General features: G+C 37.9%; 1 protein-coding gene and 1 non-coding gene across 2 annotated transcripts in view; both read right to left on the bottom strand.

Moving 5' to 3' along the window:
• Positions 1-2,718, bottom strand: part of LOC138838639 (zinc finger protein ZFP2-like) — a 46,688-nt gene extending 43,970 nt beyond the window's left edge. The window contains 2 exon segments of the mRNA XM_070038040.1: positions 803-1,015; positions 2,692-2,718. Coding sequence (XP_069894141.1) covers positions 803-1,015; positions 2,692-2,718 — 240 coding nt within the window.
• Positions 2,719-15,688: 12,970 nt separating this feature from the next.
• On the bottom strand, positions 15,689-15,795 carry LOC138838656 (U6 spliceosomal RNA). Its single transcript, XR_011375701.1, has one exon. It is a non-coding gene; the product is annotated as a U6 spliceosomal RNA (small nuclear RNA).
• Positions 15,796-19,199: the final 3,404 nt, after the last annotated feature.

Genomic DNA, 19,199 nt, shown 5'->3' with positions numbered 1-19,199 from the left:
ATGTCCTTTTTAGAAAAGTCTCTTCAATCTTTTTCCTATTTTAAAATTAGATTTTGTTGTGTGGGGGTTACTTGTAGGATTTTCTTTATATTTTCTCATTCAGATTTGTTAGAAATCTATTTAAAGACATATGTAAATATTTTCCCCTACCATGCTTTTGCTTCTTCCTTGATAGTTCTTTTCATTATACAAGATTATGTTTGTGTGCACTTAATCTTGTTTGTTTTTTTTCTTTTTTGGTTTTGTATTTATTTTTTAATTTTTACTTATTATTTTTTTTCTTGGCTTTGTTTTGTTTTGTTTTTTTTGGTTAGTTCTGGGGCCTGAACTCTGGGCCTGGGTGCTATCCCTCAGCTATTCAGCTCAAGGCTAGCACTCTACCACTTAAGCCACAGCACCCACTTCTGACTTTTTCTGCTTATGTGGTGCTGAGTAATGGAACCCAGGGCCTGATGCATTTGAGGCAAGCACTCTACCATTGAGCCACCTTCCCAGCCCTTATTCATTAATTTATTTATTGTCAGTCATGTGGCTTGAAGTCTGGGTCTGAGCTTGTGCCTCAGCCCATCAGTTCAAGCCTAGCACTCTACCACTTGGGCCACTGCACCACTTCTGGCTTTCTGGTGCTTCATTGGAGATAAGATTTCACAGGTTTTCCTGCCCAGGCTGGCTTTGAACCATGGTCCTCAGATCTGACTCTCCTGAGTAGTTAGGATTCCAGGTGTGAGCCCCCAGAGCCTGGCACTTGTTTGTTTGCCTCTTTCTTGCATGAGTCACTTTTGGTGTCTTATTTAAGATTTACTGTCAAATCTAATGCCAGAAGGCTTTCTTCCTCTCCTGTCTTCTCCTCCTCCTTTCCCTTTTCCTCTTTTTCCCTTCTCTCCACTACTCTCTTGTCTCCTCTTCTTCCACCTTTTCCCTGACTTTTGGCTTCCCTTCTCTCTCTCCTCCACTCATTTTCTTTTCTCTTTATGTCTGAGATGAAGACTTGCCAGTTTTCACAACCATTAGGTTTCTAATTTAGAAACACATGTAATACACATAACTCACACCATAGCTTTCTAGAGCTACTATTGGAGCTTGAACTCCAGGTCTCACAGTCAGTCAGCTTCCTCACTCACTGTTGGCACTATCACTTGAGTCTTACCTCTAACCTGTTCATTAGCTGCTTAATTTGAATTTTCTATCTAGGCTGGCTTCCAGACCTCAGTTTCCTCCTTAATAGTTAAGGTTAAATGACAGTCTTGGTCCAGAAGTGCTTGTCTTGTTTTTTCTTACCTCAACATTTAACATTAACACTTAATTGAATACTACAATGAAACAGATTATTGTTATTGGTTTATGTAGAATTAATAGTCAACCTAAACTGAAATAGTTTATCTTTCCATTTAAGTGTTGCATTATATGTCTAATAATTGAAACTGTTCTTCTAACTATGGTAGATTTTGATCACCAAGCAAATGGTTTATGCTGGAGGTATTATTTTATTATTAATGTAATTTAATGTTATTATGGAGGTAATGCATACAGAGATTAATACTTTTATTTTTATACAGTGTCTTCCATTCCTTCACTCTCTCCCAATCCCTCCCTCCTATCTCTACTCTTGAGTTGTATACTATATTTTCATCTGCCTATATCCCTCAAATTCTGTGGCTCTGCCACACCCTCCAGAAGATATACATGTGAATACACCATACATAATTGAAAGCACTTGTATTATTTCACAACTGAATTAAGAGTGTGGCTCCCTTTAATATTCTATAAATCATAGTGATAGCATACATTTGTTACAGATCCATTCTAGTTTCCATCTGTTTGTTTGACTGATAGATTATTAGAAACATATTGTTGGATTTTATTGTGTTTATAACATAGATTTCTTTCTCATACTGATTTCTGAAGAGCTAAAGTAACTCTATTTTAAGATCAAGCCCCTTGAACTGTGCTGCGCTCAGAGTAACCACCAAAGAGAGCTGTGCTGCCAAAGGAAAAAGTAGTTCTCAGAAAAACCGCAGATTGCCACCAACCCTGCCCAACCTTAAGGAACAGAACAGTTGCCCAGGTGTTCCATCAGAAAAAGGGAAGTACAGTCAGGGTGTACTTAAACCCCCTGAACTTATGAACTTGCTTGTGTGGAAACCCCCCTGAACTTGCTTGTGTGGAAACGCCCTGAACTTGTGAACTTGTTTAATACTATAAAAGTTGTACTAATTTTGTGCTTGGGGCCTCTGAGCATTACCAGTTACTGAGTGCACGGAGGACCAAGCTCAAGCTTGCAATAAATGACTCTTTGCTGTTTGCATTGATCATGGTCTCTGGTGGTCTGTAAGGGGGCATCTGAAACCAGGTACTTCAAATTTCTAGACAATTTGTCTTCAGATCTATTCTCAGTGTGTCTGTCTTGGTAAATATAACAGCATAGTTCTTTATAAACAGCACTTAGATAAAGATAATGCCTTCCACATGTGTGTGTGTGATGACCGTTTATCTGGTTGTTCAGTCATTAAGAGGACTATTAGATGCCAGGCCCCGGTAACTCACACCTGTAATCCTAGCTACTCAGGAGGCTGAGATATGAGGATCACAGTTCAAAGCCAGCACGGGCAAGAATGTCCATGAGACTCTTATCTCCAATAAAGCACTAGAAAACTGGAAGTGGCAGTGTGGCTCAAGTGGTAGAGCACTCACCTTGATATCAAGAGTTGAGGAATACATGTTCCTGGATTGGCAAGATTAACATCATGAAAATGGCAATACTTCCCAAGGCTATCTACAAATTCAACGCAATACCTATCAAAATTCCATCCTCATTCTTCAAGGAAATAGAAGAGGCAATCCAAAAATTCATATGGAACAATAAAAGACCCCGAATAGCAAAAACACTCCTCAATAGAAAGAACACTGCTGGAGGAATATCAATACCAAATTTCAAACTCTACTATAAAGCCATAGTAATCAAAACAGCTTGGTATTGGCATAAGAACAGACCTCAGGACCAATGGAATAGAATTGAAAACCCAGAAATGAACCTACAGACCTATAGCCATCTAATCTTCGATAAGGGAGCTAAAACAATAGAATGGAAGAAAGACAACCTCTTCAGTAAATGGTGCTGGCAAAATTGGTTAACTACATGTAGAAAACTAAAGCTAGATCCTTATATATGATCCTGCACCAGAATCAACTCCAAATGGATCAAAGACCTTGAACACAAAGCACACACTCTGAAAACATTACAGGATGGAATAGGAGAAACCCTAGGTCTCCTTGGCTCAGGACGAAATTTTCTGAATAGAGACCCGGAAACACAACAAATCAAAGAAAGGTTGGACAAATAGGATTGCATAAAGTTGCAGAGCTTCTGCAGGGCAAATGACATAGCTAGCAAGATCAATAGAAAGCACACGGATTGGGAGACGATCTTTACTAGCCATACAACGAACAAGCGTCTCATATCTAAAATATATTTGGAACTCAAAAAATTAAACCCCCCAACAACAAATCCTCAAAGAAACAACTGCCCAATAAATAAGTGGGCGAAAGACTTAAAGAGAAACTTCTCTGAAGAAGAAAGAAGGATGGCCAATAGACACATGAAGAAATGTTCAACATCCCTACCATAAAAGAAATGCAAATCAAAACAACATTGAGATATCACCTCACTCCAGTTAGAACGGCAAAAATCAAGAACTCTAACAACAACAGATGCTGGAGGGAATGTGGACAGAAAGGAACCTTACTTCATTGTTGGTGGGAATGTAAACTTGTTCAACCACTTTGGAAAGCAGTATGGAGGTTCCTCAAAAGACTTCACATAGAACTCCCCTATGACCCAGCAATCCCACTTTTGGCCATTTACCCAAATGTTTACAAACAAGACCACACTAAAGCTACCAGCACAACTATGTTTATTGCAGCATTATTTACCATAGCTAAGATATGGAACCAACCCAGATGCCCCTCAGTAGATGAATGGATCAAGAAAATGTGGTATATATACACAATGGAATTCTATGCCTCCATCAGAAAGAATGACATTGCCCCATTTGTTAGGAAATCGAAAAACTTGGAAAAAATTATATTAAGTGAAGTAAGCCAGGCCCAAAGAAACATAGGTCCCATGGTTTCTCTTATTTGTAATATCTAGCATATATATGAGTCAAGCGGAAAAGGTCAGATAATGTGATGTCAGGAAAATGAACCCTTAGATATGTATTTTAATGTTTTTTTCTTTCATGCATGTGTTTCTAATGCATTTATAAGATTGTCTCTTTGTTGCTTTACAAAGTCCGTGCGGGTGGGGGGGGAAGGGGGGAAGAAGAAGGATTGGGATTGGGGGGGAGGGGGGATGCTAGGAAGGGATGTGAAGGGTAAACAAAGGAGGAGGCTGCAATGCTTGGTAAGAAATGTACGCATTATCCTGCCCATGTAATTGTAACTCCTCTGTACAGTATGTTCACAAATAAAATAAAATTAAATTTAAAAAAAAAACCCTGAGTACAAGCCCCACGACTGACAAAAAAAAAAGAGGAGTATTAATTCTACAATCATAATTATAGATTAAAGAAATTAACATTCTTTGGCCTTTTAACCATACCTTTGTACACTACTTTTCAAAATAAAATTTTTATTATATAGATTGATGATATACCTGTTATTATCAATGCTCTGTATCTGTGGTAATGCAATTTGTGCTGATGTTTATTTCCTCTCATATTATCAGTATTTTACTTTTCATTATTGCTTTTTGCTTCAGGTATCATTATTGATTTATTTTGATTTCTTAATAATTAATGTATATTTCTTTGGATGGCTTATTGAGTTTTTTGAGTATATTTTCTTCAGTTTAAATCAGAAATTACCTGATATATTTAGTATTTTTAGATTATAATATAAATATGATTTCATTTTAGTAATTACTTTGCTATTTATTATGTTTGCTATTTATTATTTCTCATCTGATTCTTCTTTCTTAGTTTGCTTTCATGTAACCTACAGACAGCATTCTATACAGTGCAAATCACCTGTAATATAATTTCAGGCAATCTTCTATACACTGCAAATCACCTCTGATCCCTATTACATTTTAAATCCTACTAAATAGTTGTTATACTGCATGGTTCATGATAATGCCAGTTTTTTCAAAGACTCCATGTTTACTATAGGTGCCATACTTTGTCAAGTATTTTGGTTCTATGGTTTGTTGAATCTGTGAAACAAACAAATATGTAAGGCCTAATATACTCCTTTGAAAATGCTAATAGAGGGGCTGGGAAGGTGGCTCAGTGGTAGAGTGCTTGCCTTTCATGCATGAGGCCCTGGATTCGATTGCTCAGCACCACATAAACAGAACAAGCTGGAAGTGGTGCTGTGGCAAGTGGTAGAGCACTAGCCTTGAGCTGAAGAGATAAGGGACAGAGCCCAGGCCCAAAGATCAAGCCCCTTGACTGATGAAAAGCAAAAAGAAAAAAAATGCTCTTATACAGTAGCTGTAACCTAATCTTGTAGTTTGACTGTTTCTTTAATAAAGAAGTAACCCCAAGCAAATCGTTTAAATAGGGATGCCGGTGGACCCATTGCAACAATGAGATATACAAGTCATTATGTCGAAAAACAACCTTTACAACTTTGGTGGCGGGGGAGGATTGGGTAGGAGGGTCGGGGGAATGGGCAGTGATGGGAAGGGGAAACTAAGGAGTAGGCTACAATGCTTGATAAGAAATGCTCATTATCTTGCCCATGTAATTGTAACCCCTCTGTACAGTATTTCACAATAAAAAATAAATAAATAAAATCTAAAAAAAAAAAGAAGTTACTACAAATTTTGTGTACAGAATAAAGACCATCCTTAGGATGAAGCACAGAACTTCTAAATATGTAAAACATGCATCATAATTGTTGCTATACTATAGAACTGCAAGAAAGTAAATTTCCCAAACAGTCTCATTTTTCTTATGGCAGACATAGGTAGTTAAGTTACTGGAGGTACTGCATTGCATTATTACTAGGTACTCTAAGAGTTTACAATATTCTCACAATACTAGCCTATGACCTTATATAATATAGTTACTTTTCAATGGAATAATTCCATTGAAAATCTGAATCAATTACACTTTTTAATTTTTTGTTGGTATTCTTTGAACATTGGTCCTCATATTTGCCAGGCAAGTACAGTACTAATTAATGCATATTACTAATCCACATATTTTGTTTTGATTATACCTATTTATATATTGAATCTTCATGCTTTATGAATCATGAATATTGTGCTGTGTTTTCCCTTCACAAATCATTTTAGACAGATTACATTAAATATATGTTCTATACATTCCTTTATATTACCTACACATTTATAATTTTCATGTGTAGTTTCATGTTGACATCTTTCTTATTGTCTTGAAGCAGGATAAATTTCTTGTAACAGTTTTAGAGGGAGATGTGTTATTAATTAATAACCTTTCCTGAAAATACCCATAATCTGCATTTTTAGAAGTGTGAATTGACTAAGAAAGAAAAACTTAAACACAGAAAAATATTATTTTCCATCGTAAAATATCATTATTACTTTCATAATACCTTAGAGAGAAAGGCATATAATTCTCATAAATTCCTACTTTGCTATTTTAAAATCTTAAATTTAAAAACATAATGTGTTATCTTTATAATGAAGAGTTTTTGGATATCAATTAAGTTTTTGTATTTTTTTTCCTATGAATCATTTTAGAGGTGCAAAAAAATAGATGCTGTGATTAAGTCTTTCCAGGATAAATCTCTGTGTGAAATAGTCACAACTACTGATACAGTTGAGGGAAGAGTGTGATTAGGAACAACTTTTATTTTGAGCTCAAAATATAAGGCAGAGCTGACTAGGACTAATGGGAACCCTGAAGGATGAGGACTAAGGATTTCAATGAACCTGATGAGATGCATGCCCAGGGTGTCTACTGAAGTTGAAGAACCCCACAGATATTTTGAGCATTTTTATCCAAAATTATGAGAATCCAAATGAGCTGCAACATTTGAATATGGTAGAGAACGGAAGGTAGTACAATAAGAGACCATATTCTTTAGACAGTATTGGAGGACACTCCAGTAAACATAATGAATATAGAGAAGAGTGTGATAATTCTACTGTCCTTGCCCAAGAAATATTTCAGGGAGGGAGGAAAACACCTGAATGTACTGTATGTGCAAAATCATTCCACTTAAGACCTACAGTAGGGATGGGAAGGTGGCTCAGTGGTAGAGTGCTTGCCTTGCATGCCTGAGGCCCTGGGTGTAATTCCTCAGCAGCACATTAGCAAAAAGAAAAAAGCCAGAAATGTCACTATGGCTCAAGTGGTAGAGCACTAGCCTTGAGCTGAAGAACTGAGGGACAGCACCCAGGCCTAGAGTTCAGGCCCCCATGACTGGAGCCAAAAAAAAAAATACCTACAGTCAGTTCACATAAAAACATGTACACAGGAGAGAATCTTTATATTTGTACTGGATTTGCAAAATCTTTCAATAAGGACATACACCTAAGAAAACCTCAGAGGATGTATCCACAGGAGAAGCTTGATGAGCATCAGCAGTGTCCAAAATCTATGTCTGAGAAAACAGAACTGATTTTCCCTCCACAAGAGCCCACAGTAGAGAAACCCTATAAATATGAGGAATGTAAGAAAATTTCGATGTACAAGTCAGTTCTCAGCACGCACCACATAATTCACACAGAAGAGAAACCTTATTTTTTATTTTATTTTATTTTTATTTATTTGTTTTTTTGGGTCTGGTCGTGGGGCCTGAACTCTGGGCCTGGGTGCTGTCCCTCAGCTCTTCAGCTCAAGGCTAGTGCTCTACCACTTGAGCCAAAGTGCCACTTCCGGCTTTTTTCTTTTTGCTTATGTGGTGCAGAGGAATTGAACCCAGGGCCTCATGCATTCAAGGCAAGCCCTCTACTACTGAGCCACGTTCCCAGCCCGAAACCTTATGAATGCAAGAAATGTAGAACTCACTTTGCATCAAAGAGCACACAGGAGACCAAAATTATGAATGTAACAAATGTGGAAAGTCTTTCCACCATTAAGTCAAACCTTCATGTTCATCAGAGAATGAACATACGACTATCAGGAAAGTAGAAAGTCTTTCAACTGGAAGGTACAACTTGCATTTCATCAGAGAACATATAGAGAAGAGAAACCTTATGATTTCAACAAATGTGGAAAATCCTTCAAGCAGAGGTCACAGCTTTGCAGCCATAATAGAATTCACACAAGTGAGAAACCTTATGAATGTAACAAATGTTGAAAGTCCTTCTCCTGGAATTCAGATTGCAACACACATAAGAGAATTCACACTGGAGAGAAACCTTATGAATGTAACAAATGTGGAAGTCCCTTCAGATTGAAATGAAAGCTTACTTTGCATCAGAGAACACACATGAGAGAAACCTTATGCATGTAAGAAATGGGTAAGTCCTTCACCCTGAATTCACACCTCCATTCACCTATGAGGATTCACACACCTGAGAAACCTTAGGAATGTAATAAATGTGGGAAGTCTCACCTGGAAGATAACTCATTTTGCATCAGAGAAACCAAACAGGTTACAACAAGTCTTACAGCTTGAACTCAGAGAGTAGGCACTTTACGTTTTTTAATTGGGCTTGGGTCTTGAACTCTGGGCCTGGGCACTGTCCATGAGCTCTTCAGCTCAACGCTACTGCTCTACCACTTGAGGAGCCTCACCACTTCGGGTTTTCTGAGTTGTTTATTGCAGATAAGAGTCTCCTAATCTTTTCTTGCCCAGTCTTGCTTTGAAACATGATCCTCAGATCTCAGTCTGCAGAGAAGGTAGGATTAGAGGCCTGAGACACTGGTGCCTAGCAACACTTTCCTGAATCATTTCTTCTCAAGGCTAACAATGCTCTACCACTTGAACCATAGCTACACTTGCACTTTCTTGTGATAAAGACAAGAGTCATAAGCATTTGGTTTTGGATTAGTAACCAAAAGGACTTCAGTGCTTACTTTATCTTTAATTAATCACTAGTGATGAGCCTCTTATGATTGATTCACTCTTAGCCCATTTTTTTGTTCTGTTGAGTTAGTTATAATGAAACACCAGAGTCCCTGATGTGTTTTCTTACTTTCCTAGAGGGTGAAAGTGAGTTCTCAGGAGGATGAACATCTCCCTTCCACCACTACTATTCCTTTCTCCAGCTCCCTTTTGATAGTTGTACAAAAACACAATTAAGACATAGTAGCAGTAAAAAAAAGTAATGTAAAATATTGGAAATATGTTAAAAATAAAGTGCAGAAGCTAGCTAGAAGATGGTTACAGGAATCCATAAATTGAGAGACACTAACAGATAGATGTAGGATTGTGCTTAGATATTCAATAGGTAAAATACAGGTAAAAAGTGATCCTCATCATTTTGTATTCCACAAATAGGTAAATACAGTATTTTGAAGTATAACTGGATGTTGATCCATCATGCCTACAATCCTAGCTACTCTTGAGGCTGAGCTCTGAGGATCACAGTTCAAAGCCAGCCTGGGCAGGGAAGTCTGTGAGACACAGATCTCAGTTAATCACCAGACAAGCAGAAATGGTGCTGTGGCTCAAGTGGTAGAGTGCTCACCTTGAACTGAAGAGCTCTGGGACCACTTAGGACCTTTAGTTCAAGCTCAGGACCAGCACAAAAACAAACAAAAAATTCATTACTAACTACCACAAATAACATAGTACATGTAATAATATTTAAAGGTGCTGGACACAAGTGTCTCATGGTGGTAAACCTGAGATCTGAGGATTGAGCTTTCATCCAGCCCTTTCAGAAAAGTAAATGAAACTCTTATCTACAATTAATCACCTAAAAATACAGGAGTAGAAAGAGTGAAAGAGCCTTAAGATAAAATAGTCAGAGATACCACCCAGACAATGAGATCAATACCTAATATTGGTACTTTTAATGTGATATATGGAAATAAATGCCAGTTTTAGTAAGTGGGTGGAATTGTGCAAAAATGCATACTGGCTCATGTAATTTTCACCCATATATATATATATATATCGATACCTGTGTGTGTGTGTGTGTATATAAAATCTTCAGAAAAAATTTTTAAGAATGAAAAAACAACAGAAACATAGAATAAGTTCTCCTGTGGATGTAGGTAGCAGTTGGAACAGGGAGGGTGAGCAGACAGGGTAAAGGAGGTGAATATGGTTTTTAAAAAGTGTGTTTGTGTAGGGGTGTGTGTGTGTGTGTGTGTGTGTGTGTGTGTGTGTGTGTGTTATGTTTATCAATGAAACTTGCTGACATTGGTTTTTTTGTCTTCATTTACTCATTTGTTGTTGTTGATGATGATGTTGTTTGATATTCCTGGGGCTTAAACTCAGGGCTTAAGAACTGTTCCTGAATTTTGTTATGCTGAAGACCTCCACTCTCCCACTTGAGCTACAGCACCACCTCTAGGGGTGTTTGGTGGTTGTTGTTGTTTATTAGATACTGAGAAATCAAACCCAGTGTTCCATGTATGCTAGGCAAGCACTTTATCACTAAGCCATATTGCCAGCCCCAACCACACTATTTTAAGAAAGGGGGCAGGGCTGGGAGTGTGGCTCAGTGGTAGTGTGTTTCCCTTACATTCATGAGGCACTGGTTTTCATTCCTCAGCAGCACATCAGCTGAAAATTCATTGTGACATATCACCAATTAAATGCCAAAAGACTAGAAGTGCCGTTGTGGCTGGAAGTGGTAGCATGCCAGCCTTTAGTGAAAAGCTTAGGGAACATGTCAGGCCCTCTCTGAGTTTAAAGTTCTCACACAACAATTGAAAGAAAAAACAAATGGTCCCAAACAAACAAAAACCTAATTACTTGTTCATTGCCTTTGTTCTTCTATTTTTCTTTGTAGTTGTAACTGAATACTTCATGTCATCCCATTTTCTACTTTCTTCCTTTCACTTTGGGGGACTGAACCTTGGGAATTGCACATGGAAGGTGGATAGTACATACCAACACATTCTTTCTTCTTTTAACATAAAAAGTCAGCTTATAGGACAGGGAAGGTGGCTAAGTGGTACAGTGCTTGCATCACATGAATGAGGAGCTGGGTTCTATACCTCAGGTTCACATACCCAGAAAAAGCCAGAAGTGGTGCTGTGGCTCAAGTGGTAGAGTGCTACCCTTGAGCAAAAGCAGCTCAGGGACAGCACCTGGGCCCTGAGATCGAGCCCGAGGACAAGCAAAACAAAAAGTCTGCTCATTGAAATTAGTAAATGCTTCCTCTGCAATAAGTGGCTTTAGTTCACTTCCAATAGTACTGTCTTTCCAGTGATTGCAGGGGACACTCACAGAACAGACCTTATGCCTCTGCTGTCACTTATAAACTAGCTGTCGTACAACAGTAAGCATCAACAGATACATTTCTGCCCTTACTATTTTGAACACAATGGGATTTGTAAGGGTAGGTAAAAATAAGTGAAGAAAACCATTCCTTTTCACTTATTTGTTGTGATTGTAATGGATCTATCTTGCTGTGCACTCAAGTCCCACATTCTTGTCATTTGAGTTCTCTCTGAACTACTTTTCAATTTGTTTTCTTCTTAGGACACACACAAACACATACGTCCTGAAGAATTTATACGAGTACACCTAACAATTGTTTTACTACGAATGCTTCTTGTCCACAAGCAATTGTATCATCTACATACGACAAGACTATTACATTAGGCCACTGACATGTCTTACAAGTCCCTGTGTCCACAGTCAGCCCTGTAAGAAACATATGCACAACTTGGCCCATGCTGCAGGTGCCATGCTGTGCTGGTGATGGACTGATGGGTAGCACAGGCCCTGCTCTGGGCTTCTCACTCCTGTCCCAAGGGGCTTGCCAGACTGGTCTCTTGCATGAAGACTTTGGCACTGCCCTCCTCTCCTCAGCTGGTTCCTTACCAAACTTTTCTTTTTCTGTACCTTCCATTTTGAGTTCTAGCCTAGACCATGAGCCCAACCAACTTCCACCACACCAGATAAAGTCTCCACATCAAACTTTTTGTAAGAAATATTTAAGTTAGAATGTTTTGGCTGGGATTTGCTCAGACTTCATATACAAGTGAGGCAAAAGATGGTTGACTGTGGATGCTCCAGGTAGTCATGTACTCAAAGTACTGAGACTTCTATAACAAGAACTTCATACAAGGGTGTAAGTGATCCAGAAAACTTAAAGAATAAAATTTAAAAGAAATTCAATATTCATTGATGGAACAAAAAAATGTACACTTAATGTTAACCTAATTCTGGGAGGAAAAATGACCTAGAATTTGAGAATCATAAAGATATAAGTGTTCAAGGTAATGCAAGGGAGTCTTGGGTGGTCCCTGAGGGTCTAGTGAAAATCCTATGATAGCCTTGTTCAGTATCCACTGTGCTCAGTATCCCAGCTTCTGTCCCTTCCAGTCACTCTGAGGTGCATCATTCCAGGTTAACCTGAGGAAGAAAAAAGGTTCACCTGACATCCTGCTCTCTCATTGGGGTCAAGATTGCTTGGGAACTGGAGGTTCTTGGATAAATACTTAGATCTCTGGAGAGCAGACTCTTCAGGGTCATGACTTTGGGTCATATTAACTGACCCTGATGATGATAACACAATTTTCTATAACATAAATATGATTTTATTTGTACACTTTATCCAGTAACATTCAATAGATGGCTGTTGAAAATAATCTAATTTAGAGCTGAAATCTTCATACAAAAGCTGAACTCTTCTAAGGCCTAACTTTGGAAATTACTACAGGATGAAAGTTGTGGTAGGACCCTTGACATTCTGAAAAATTATATAACTTAACCCACTCTTAGTGATTGGGTCTAGGGTGAATATGTACCCAAGTCATGGTTCACCACTTCTCTTCTCAGGACATAGGAGCTTGTAGAATGAGCTGAAACTAAATATCCTGTCACTCACCCCTTGGAGTGGCCTTGAAATAAAGTGCAATCAGAAAGGGAAAAACAACAAAAATGCTTAAATACATCTGACAGATCAGACTGAAAAGAGTATTTCTCCTGCATCTATGTGCACCTAGTACAAGACCACAGTCTTCTTGTTCAGATATATTGGTATTCTAGGATCTTAAATCAACACTATTTGCCTCCTTCATTTCTTATGATACTGTTTCAAGTATACTGAAATATTTGGCCACATTTTATATGTTGAGATCTTTCATTGAAGGTCTCATTCCACTCCATACAGACATGGACCACATTGTCCTACACAGTAACTTGAACCTCTGCAAGGACCTATGAACTAGTCAGAAACATAAAGGTATATGCTCGTACATTCACATGACAAAAGATACCCAAATATTCATGACAATCTATCATTACCCTGGCTTATAAGACATTTCAATATCAACTTCAATTGAGGGACAATGACTATACCCTATGGAGTACATTAGGCTTAAACAGGAATGATAACTTTTCTGCACAAGGGACAAAGAGCCCATTTAAAAAAAATATCTTCCCTGGCTTTGGAGTTTTTCTACTCAGGCCTGGGTACTGTCCCTGAGCTTTTTAAATAAATGAACAAAGGTAATGATAGTCTATCAACTTGATTCACAGCACTACTTGTGGGAAATATGGTGATAATTGGCGCTAACACCTTCACAGCATTTTCTACCTACTTTGCCTTTCAATTGTATCCTTAAAACTCATACTCTTGAGCAACTAAGAATTCAGATGTGTAGCACCAGTGCCCTGTTAGATCAGTAGATCTAAACTACTTGATTCTAGCAGGAATCATGGTTTCCACAGAATAGGACATAAAATTTATAACATCATATAGACATATGCAAAAGTCCTTTTGCAATCACTTGGTAAAGGACTGTTTACCTATCATTCTGTAAACCACATCCAAATTCTTCTACTAAGTATTTAGAAGAATGTATTGTTTGCACAGGTCATATTAGCAGTCCTCAGGTTGAATTCAGGGGGAAAATTTGTAAGTCTTCCTTTACCTTCCATGCCAGATGCCCTTTTGTACCACTCAATTTTCACCTTACAGTCTTGCTTCTCTGCCTGGGCATTTCTAGACTAATTTTTATAATTACATGTCACATGGAGCAAACAAGATAGGCACATATCACCAGATCTACCCTTTTATTGATTAAGATACCATTTTCATGAAGGTTTTGCACAGGATGGCCTACAAATATTACCGTTCTAATTTAGCTTCCTGAGTAGCTAAGATTCCACACTTGAGGGAATGTAACTGGCTCATTTTTAATTGCTGGTCTTACATTAAGTGAGCAGTAAGTCCCTTAAATTTTGAGCTCAACCAAAAGTATTAGCCAAGTGATAGTAATAAAAATGATTAAAGCAATAATTAAATGTTATCATCAGACCTATGTTGAATGAATGAGGTATTTTGGTTCCCACCTTTTACTTTCAGCTATATGACAGGCCTAGGTAGAAGGACTCCACTCTGTGAACCATCCCTTCTCAGAAAGCATCCAGTGTGTAAACATGGGAGAATGAGCTATTTCCAAATGCCTGGTATATGCCTCTGTGTGTGTGTGTGTGCCACAAGTAGGAAGGCCAAGGGCACAAGTGCCTCCCAATCCGTCCATTTTTGTACTAGGCCTGTATAGACCACCAGAAGGGTGAACAGTGTGAGGGAAGGAGTTAAGCTAGCAACCTAGCTAAATCTGGCAATGTGAATTCCACTCTCCTTGTCTTGTAAATGGAATCGTGGCCAGGATTTAAGGATTCTCTTTGAACAATAAAAACAAATACTGAAATTGTTGAAGGCACAGGAAGCCTGAGGTGAAGTACTCAATGAAACCTCTTGTTCCCAGAGAGAGAAGATTTCTTCAGAAAAGCCCACAGGGCTCATGCTTTGATTCCTAGCTTTTATGGAGGCCAAGATGAGAGAATCTCCTTTGAAGCCAGCTCTGGCAGAAAAGACAGTAGAAATATCTCTACTTAACCACCAAAAATCAAGATGTGGCACAAGTGGTAGAGTGATAGTGTTGCTTTAAAAAAAGAGAAAATAGGGCTGGGAAGGTGGCTCAGTGGTAGAGCGCTTGCCTTGCATGCCTGAGGCCCTGGGTTTGATTCCTCAGCACCACATAAGCAAAAAGAAAAAAGCCGGAAGTGGCGCTGTGGCTCAAGTGGTAGAGCGCTAGCCTTGAGCTGAAGAGCAGAGGGACAACGCCCAGGCCCAGAGTTCAGGCCCCATGACCGGACCCAAAAAAAAATAAAAAATAAAAATAAAAAATAAAAATAAAAAAAGAGAAAATATCAAGTATGTTAAAGCAGTTTCTGAGGTGAAGACCTCATATTGTCACAAAAACATTTGTTCCTGAAAGTGTGAAAGTAGAGCTCTTCATGGAAGCAAACAGCTCTGGACTTATCTAGAATGACTGGCTTATATAGGATCTGGAGTCTTGGTCTTGGTTTACTAATTAAGCACTTTCTGATGTAACACAGACATTTTTTCTAAATGCATCCAGGCTACGTTTAAATACGTAACTATACAGAGGGATCTATCTTGGCTCTAGAAATTCTAACTTTAGGTCCAACTTTGTGTTTATGTAAATGAAGACAGTATATTTGTTGTAAGGTGAATTTTCCCAGAAGTCACATTTTTTTATTGTATAAATGATGTAATTAGGCTCTTGGTACGTTTAGAACACTATTTTGTAAAAATATGGAATGTTTCACAAATTTGCGTGTCATTCTTAAACAGGGACCATGCTAATCTTCTCTGTATCGTTCCAATTTCAGCCAATGTGCTGCCGAAGTGAGCACAGAAGCCATATTTTGGAAGATGGAATACTGGAATCTTTATTACACCGGTAGCAGTCTGCAAGCAGCCCGTTGTAACAAAGTATTGCTGTCCACAAATACACATAGACAGCTTGGCAACAGGCCAGAAAGGGAAAAAAAAAAAGAATAAAAACAATACCAACAAACCAATACAGCACTGAATTGGGAATTGGGACACCATGATTACCAGAGACAAGCCAGGAGACAGGACACAGGACAGGATCACAGAGACATGTGGCATGGTGTCTGGTGCCACTGATGGTCCAATCTAAATAGGGCCGGAGCAGGGGGCAGGTCCATAGGAAACTCCCAGTCCCAAGTAGTGGAATAACAGATTGAGTAACATATCAGCCAAATGCTCACCCCTGCTTCCAGGGATCCAGGCACATCCATCATCTGGGAGGCAGGTGATGAATGTTGTCATTTCCTTCCCCGAGCATGAATACAAGATGGCAGACCCAACCATCTACCTTGTGGCCAATATGGCACCAGCCAGGCCTGACCTCCTTACTTAATATTACTGATTTTTTTAAATCACTTTATTAAATGTTACAGCCTCTGCATCCTTTTCTAAATAGATAAAGAGTATACTTCTTGTAAAAGCCATTTTTTTACTTTTTTTTGTTGTTGTTGTGAAAATACCAAACCCAAGGGTTACAATTACAGGAGCAAAGTAATGAGTACACTTCCTATCTAGCATTGTTGCCTCCTCCTTTGTTTCCTCTTACCATCCCTGCCCTCCCATCTCCCACACCCCCCACCAAACTTGTAAAATTCATTTTACAACATAACATCTTGTACTTTTCATTGTTGGAATGAGTACACCTATATCTCTATTTAAACAATTTTTCCCTTCCCCTCCACAAATTATATCAATATCAAATACAGTGAAAACAAGGATTATACCATGGTAGAAACATACAAAGCAACAAAGAAATCATCTTATATATATATTAGCAACAATAGGCAGCAAGAAAAAACATTGGTGTCCTTATCTTCAGTTTTATTTCCCCTAACATCAACTTATCTTACCGTTTCTGCTTGTCTCACACATATACCAGTTATTATAAGGGAAACTATGGGACCTATGTATCTTTGGGCCTGGCTTACTTCACTCAATATAATTTTTTCCAAGTTTTTCCATTTCCTAATAAATGGGGCAATTTCATTCTTACTGATGGAGGCATAGAATTCAATTGTGTGACACATTTTCTTGATCCATTCATCTACTGAGGTGCATCAGGATTAGTTCCATATATTAGCTATGATAAATAATGTTGCAATAAATGTAGTCATTCTGGTAGCTTTAGGATATTCTTGTTTGTGATCATTTGGGTAAATGCCCAAAAGTGGGATTGCTGCATCACAGGAGAGCTCTATGTGTAGTCTTTTGAGGAACTTCTATAAATCTAAAATATACCTGGAAGACAAAATGAAATCCCCCAACAACACATCCTCAAAGAAACAACTGCCTAATAAATAGGTGGGCTAAAGTCTTAAAGAGAAAATTCTCTGAAGAGGAAAGGATGGCCAATAGACAAATGAAGAAATGTTCAACATCCCTAGCCATAAAAAAATGCAAATCACAATATTGAAATACCACCTACATTTTGGGGTGTATTTTCTGTTAATATTGTTTAGTAACACTTAAGACTTGACTCTTCTGTGGATTTGTCTTTAGAGGATACTTTAAAGCTCTACTTGATTCAGGAATGTTTCTTTTCCCATAAGAAGGCTTTATGCTTTTCCAGCCCACCTATCATGTTCTGACCAGGAACTTCTAGGGTAAAATCACACAGGTTCTTTTCTGACTCTCTCATTTGGCTTCTCTCCAAGCCATGGTTCCAGAATCTTTACTCATGGTCAATAGCAAGAAAGAAGAAAGGATCTCTGATGAGATTCTTTTATTTCTCACTGTTTGACATTCCATTTTATGAACCTAACTGTGTATAAAATTTAAGAACAGAAAAAAAAAAGATTCAGCTTCAGGAACATGTTTCTGAAGAAGCTAAAGATTGGCTTGGAGATTTATCCGATTATCAAATCTTGCCTTAAGTTAAGTACAGTTTTGCTTTAGTTTGTTTCTCATTTTTTAATTCAAGGACAAAGTTGCCTCACTTTTTATGTGATTCAATGACACCTAGGAGGTAACTTCTCATGGAAGGTAAAGGTTGGCTAGAATCTGGTCAGCCATCACAGCCTCATACATAACCTTAGACTATCCTAATGAAGTTATAATGGATTTGCTCAAATAGTGTGGTCAAACATAACTTTGACTGTTGTATAGGAGTGAGTGTGTTATAAGTACTTCAATTAATCTCTGTAAATACTCTTGGACTGCTTTTTGGTATTTGTCTTTCTTGACTCTTAGGCTGTATTTCACGGTAATTATAGAAATCTCTGTTTTTCCCAAAGGTATGTACAAGTGTAGTAGTACTAGATGATATTTCTATGTAATTCTATATTCAGTTCTTTTTAGGACTCATTGTCCCATCTCTGATAGTTTTACATACCTGAGAGAAATGCACCAAGGTTCACATTGTTGTCACATCTTTCCTAGCTTTTCTTAGACTTTGGAAGGATTTTTGTTGTTTTGTTTAAAACTACGGCCACACTAACATGTATAAAATAGATACTTTATTGTAATTTTGATTTGAATTTGTCTCCTGATTATTGATACTACTTTTACATTTTTATCAGCTATTTGCGTATGTCCTTTTTAGAAAAGTCTCTTCAATATTTTTCCCATTTTAAATTAAATTTTTTTGTGGGGGTTTTACTTGTAGGATTTTCTTTATATTTTCTAATTCAGATTTGTTAGGAATCTATTTAAAGACATAGGCAAATATTTTCTCCTACCATGCTTTTGCTTCTTCGTTGATAGATCTTTTCAGTATACAAAGTTTTCATTGTATGCACTTAATCTTGTTTTGTTTGGTATTTATTTTTTTTAATTTTTGTTCACTTATTTATTTACTGTCGCTCATGGGGTTTGAACTCTGGGTTTGAGCTTGTCCGTCAGCCCTTCAGTTCAAGGCTAGCACTCTACCACTTGAGCCGTGCCTGCACTTCCACTTTCTTTGCTGATAAAAGCAAGAGTCATAAGCATTTGGATTTTGATTAGTAACCCCAAAAGGATTTCAGTGCTTACTTTATGTTTAATTAACCACTGTGATAAGCCACTTGGATTGATTCACTCTTAGCCCATTTTGTAGTTCTGCTGAGTGAGTTATAATGAAACACGGTGTTCCTGATGTGAAGAATTTGTGTTTTCTCACTTTTCTAGAGGCTGAAACTTAGTTCTCAGGAGGATAAACCTCTCTCTACCACCACTACTATTCCTTGCTCCAGCTCCCTTTTGATAATTGTACCAAAACACAATTAAG

Source organism: Dipodomys merriami, unplaced genomic scaffold (assembly GCF_024711535.1).
Source record: "Dipodomys merriami isolate MVZ:Mamm:240054 unplaced genomic scaffold, mDipMer1.0.p SCAF_286, whole genome shotgun sequence".
NCBI lineage: Eukaryota > Metazoa > Chordata > Mammalia > Rodentia > Heteromyidae > Dipodomys > Dipodomys merriami.
This window is presented reverse-complemented; position numbering and strand designations above follow the sequence as displayed.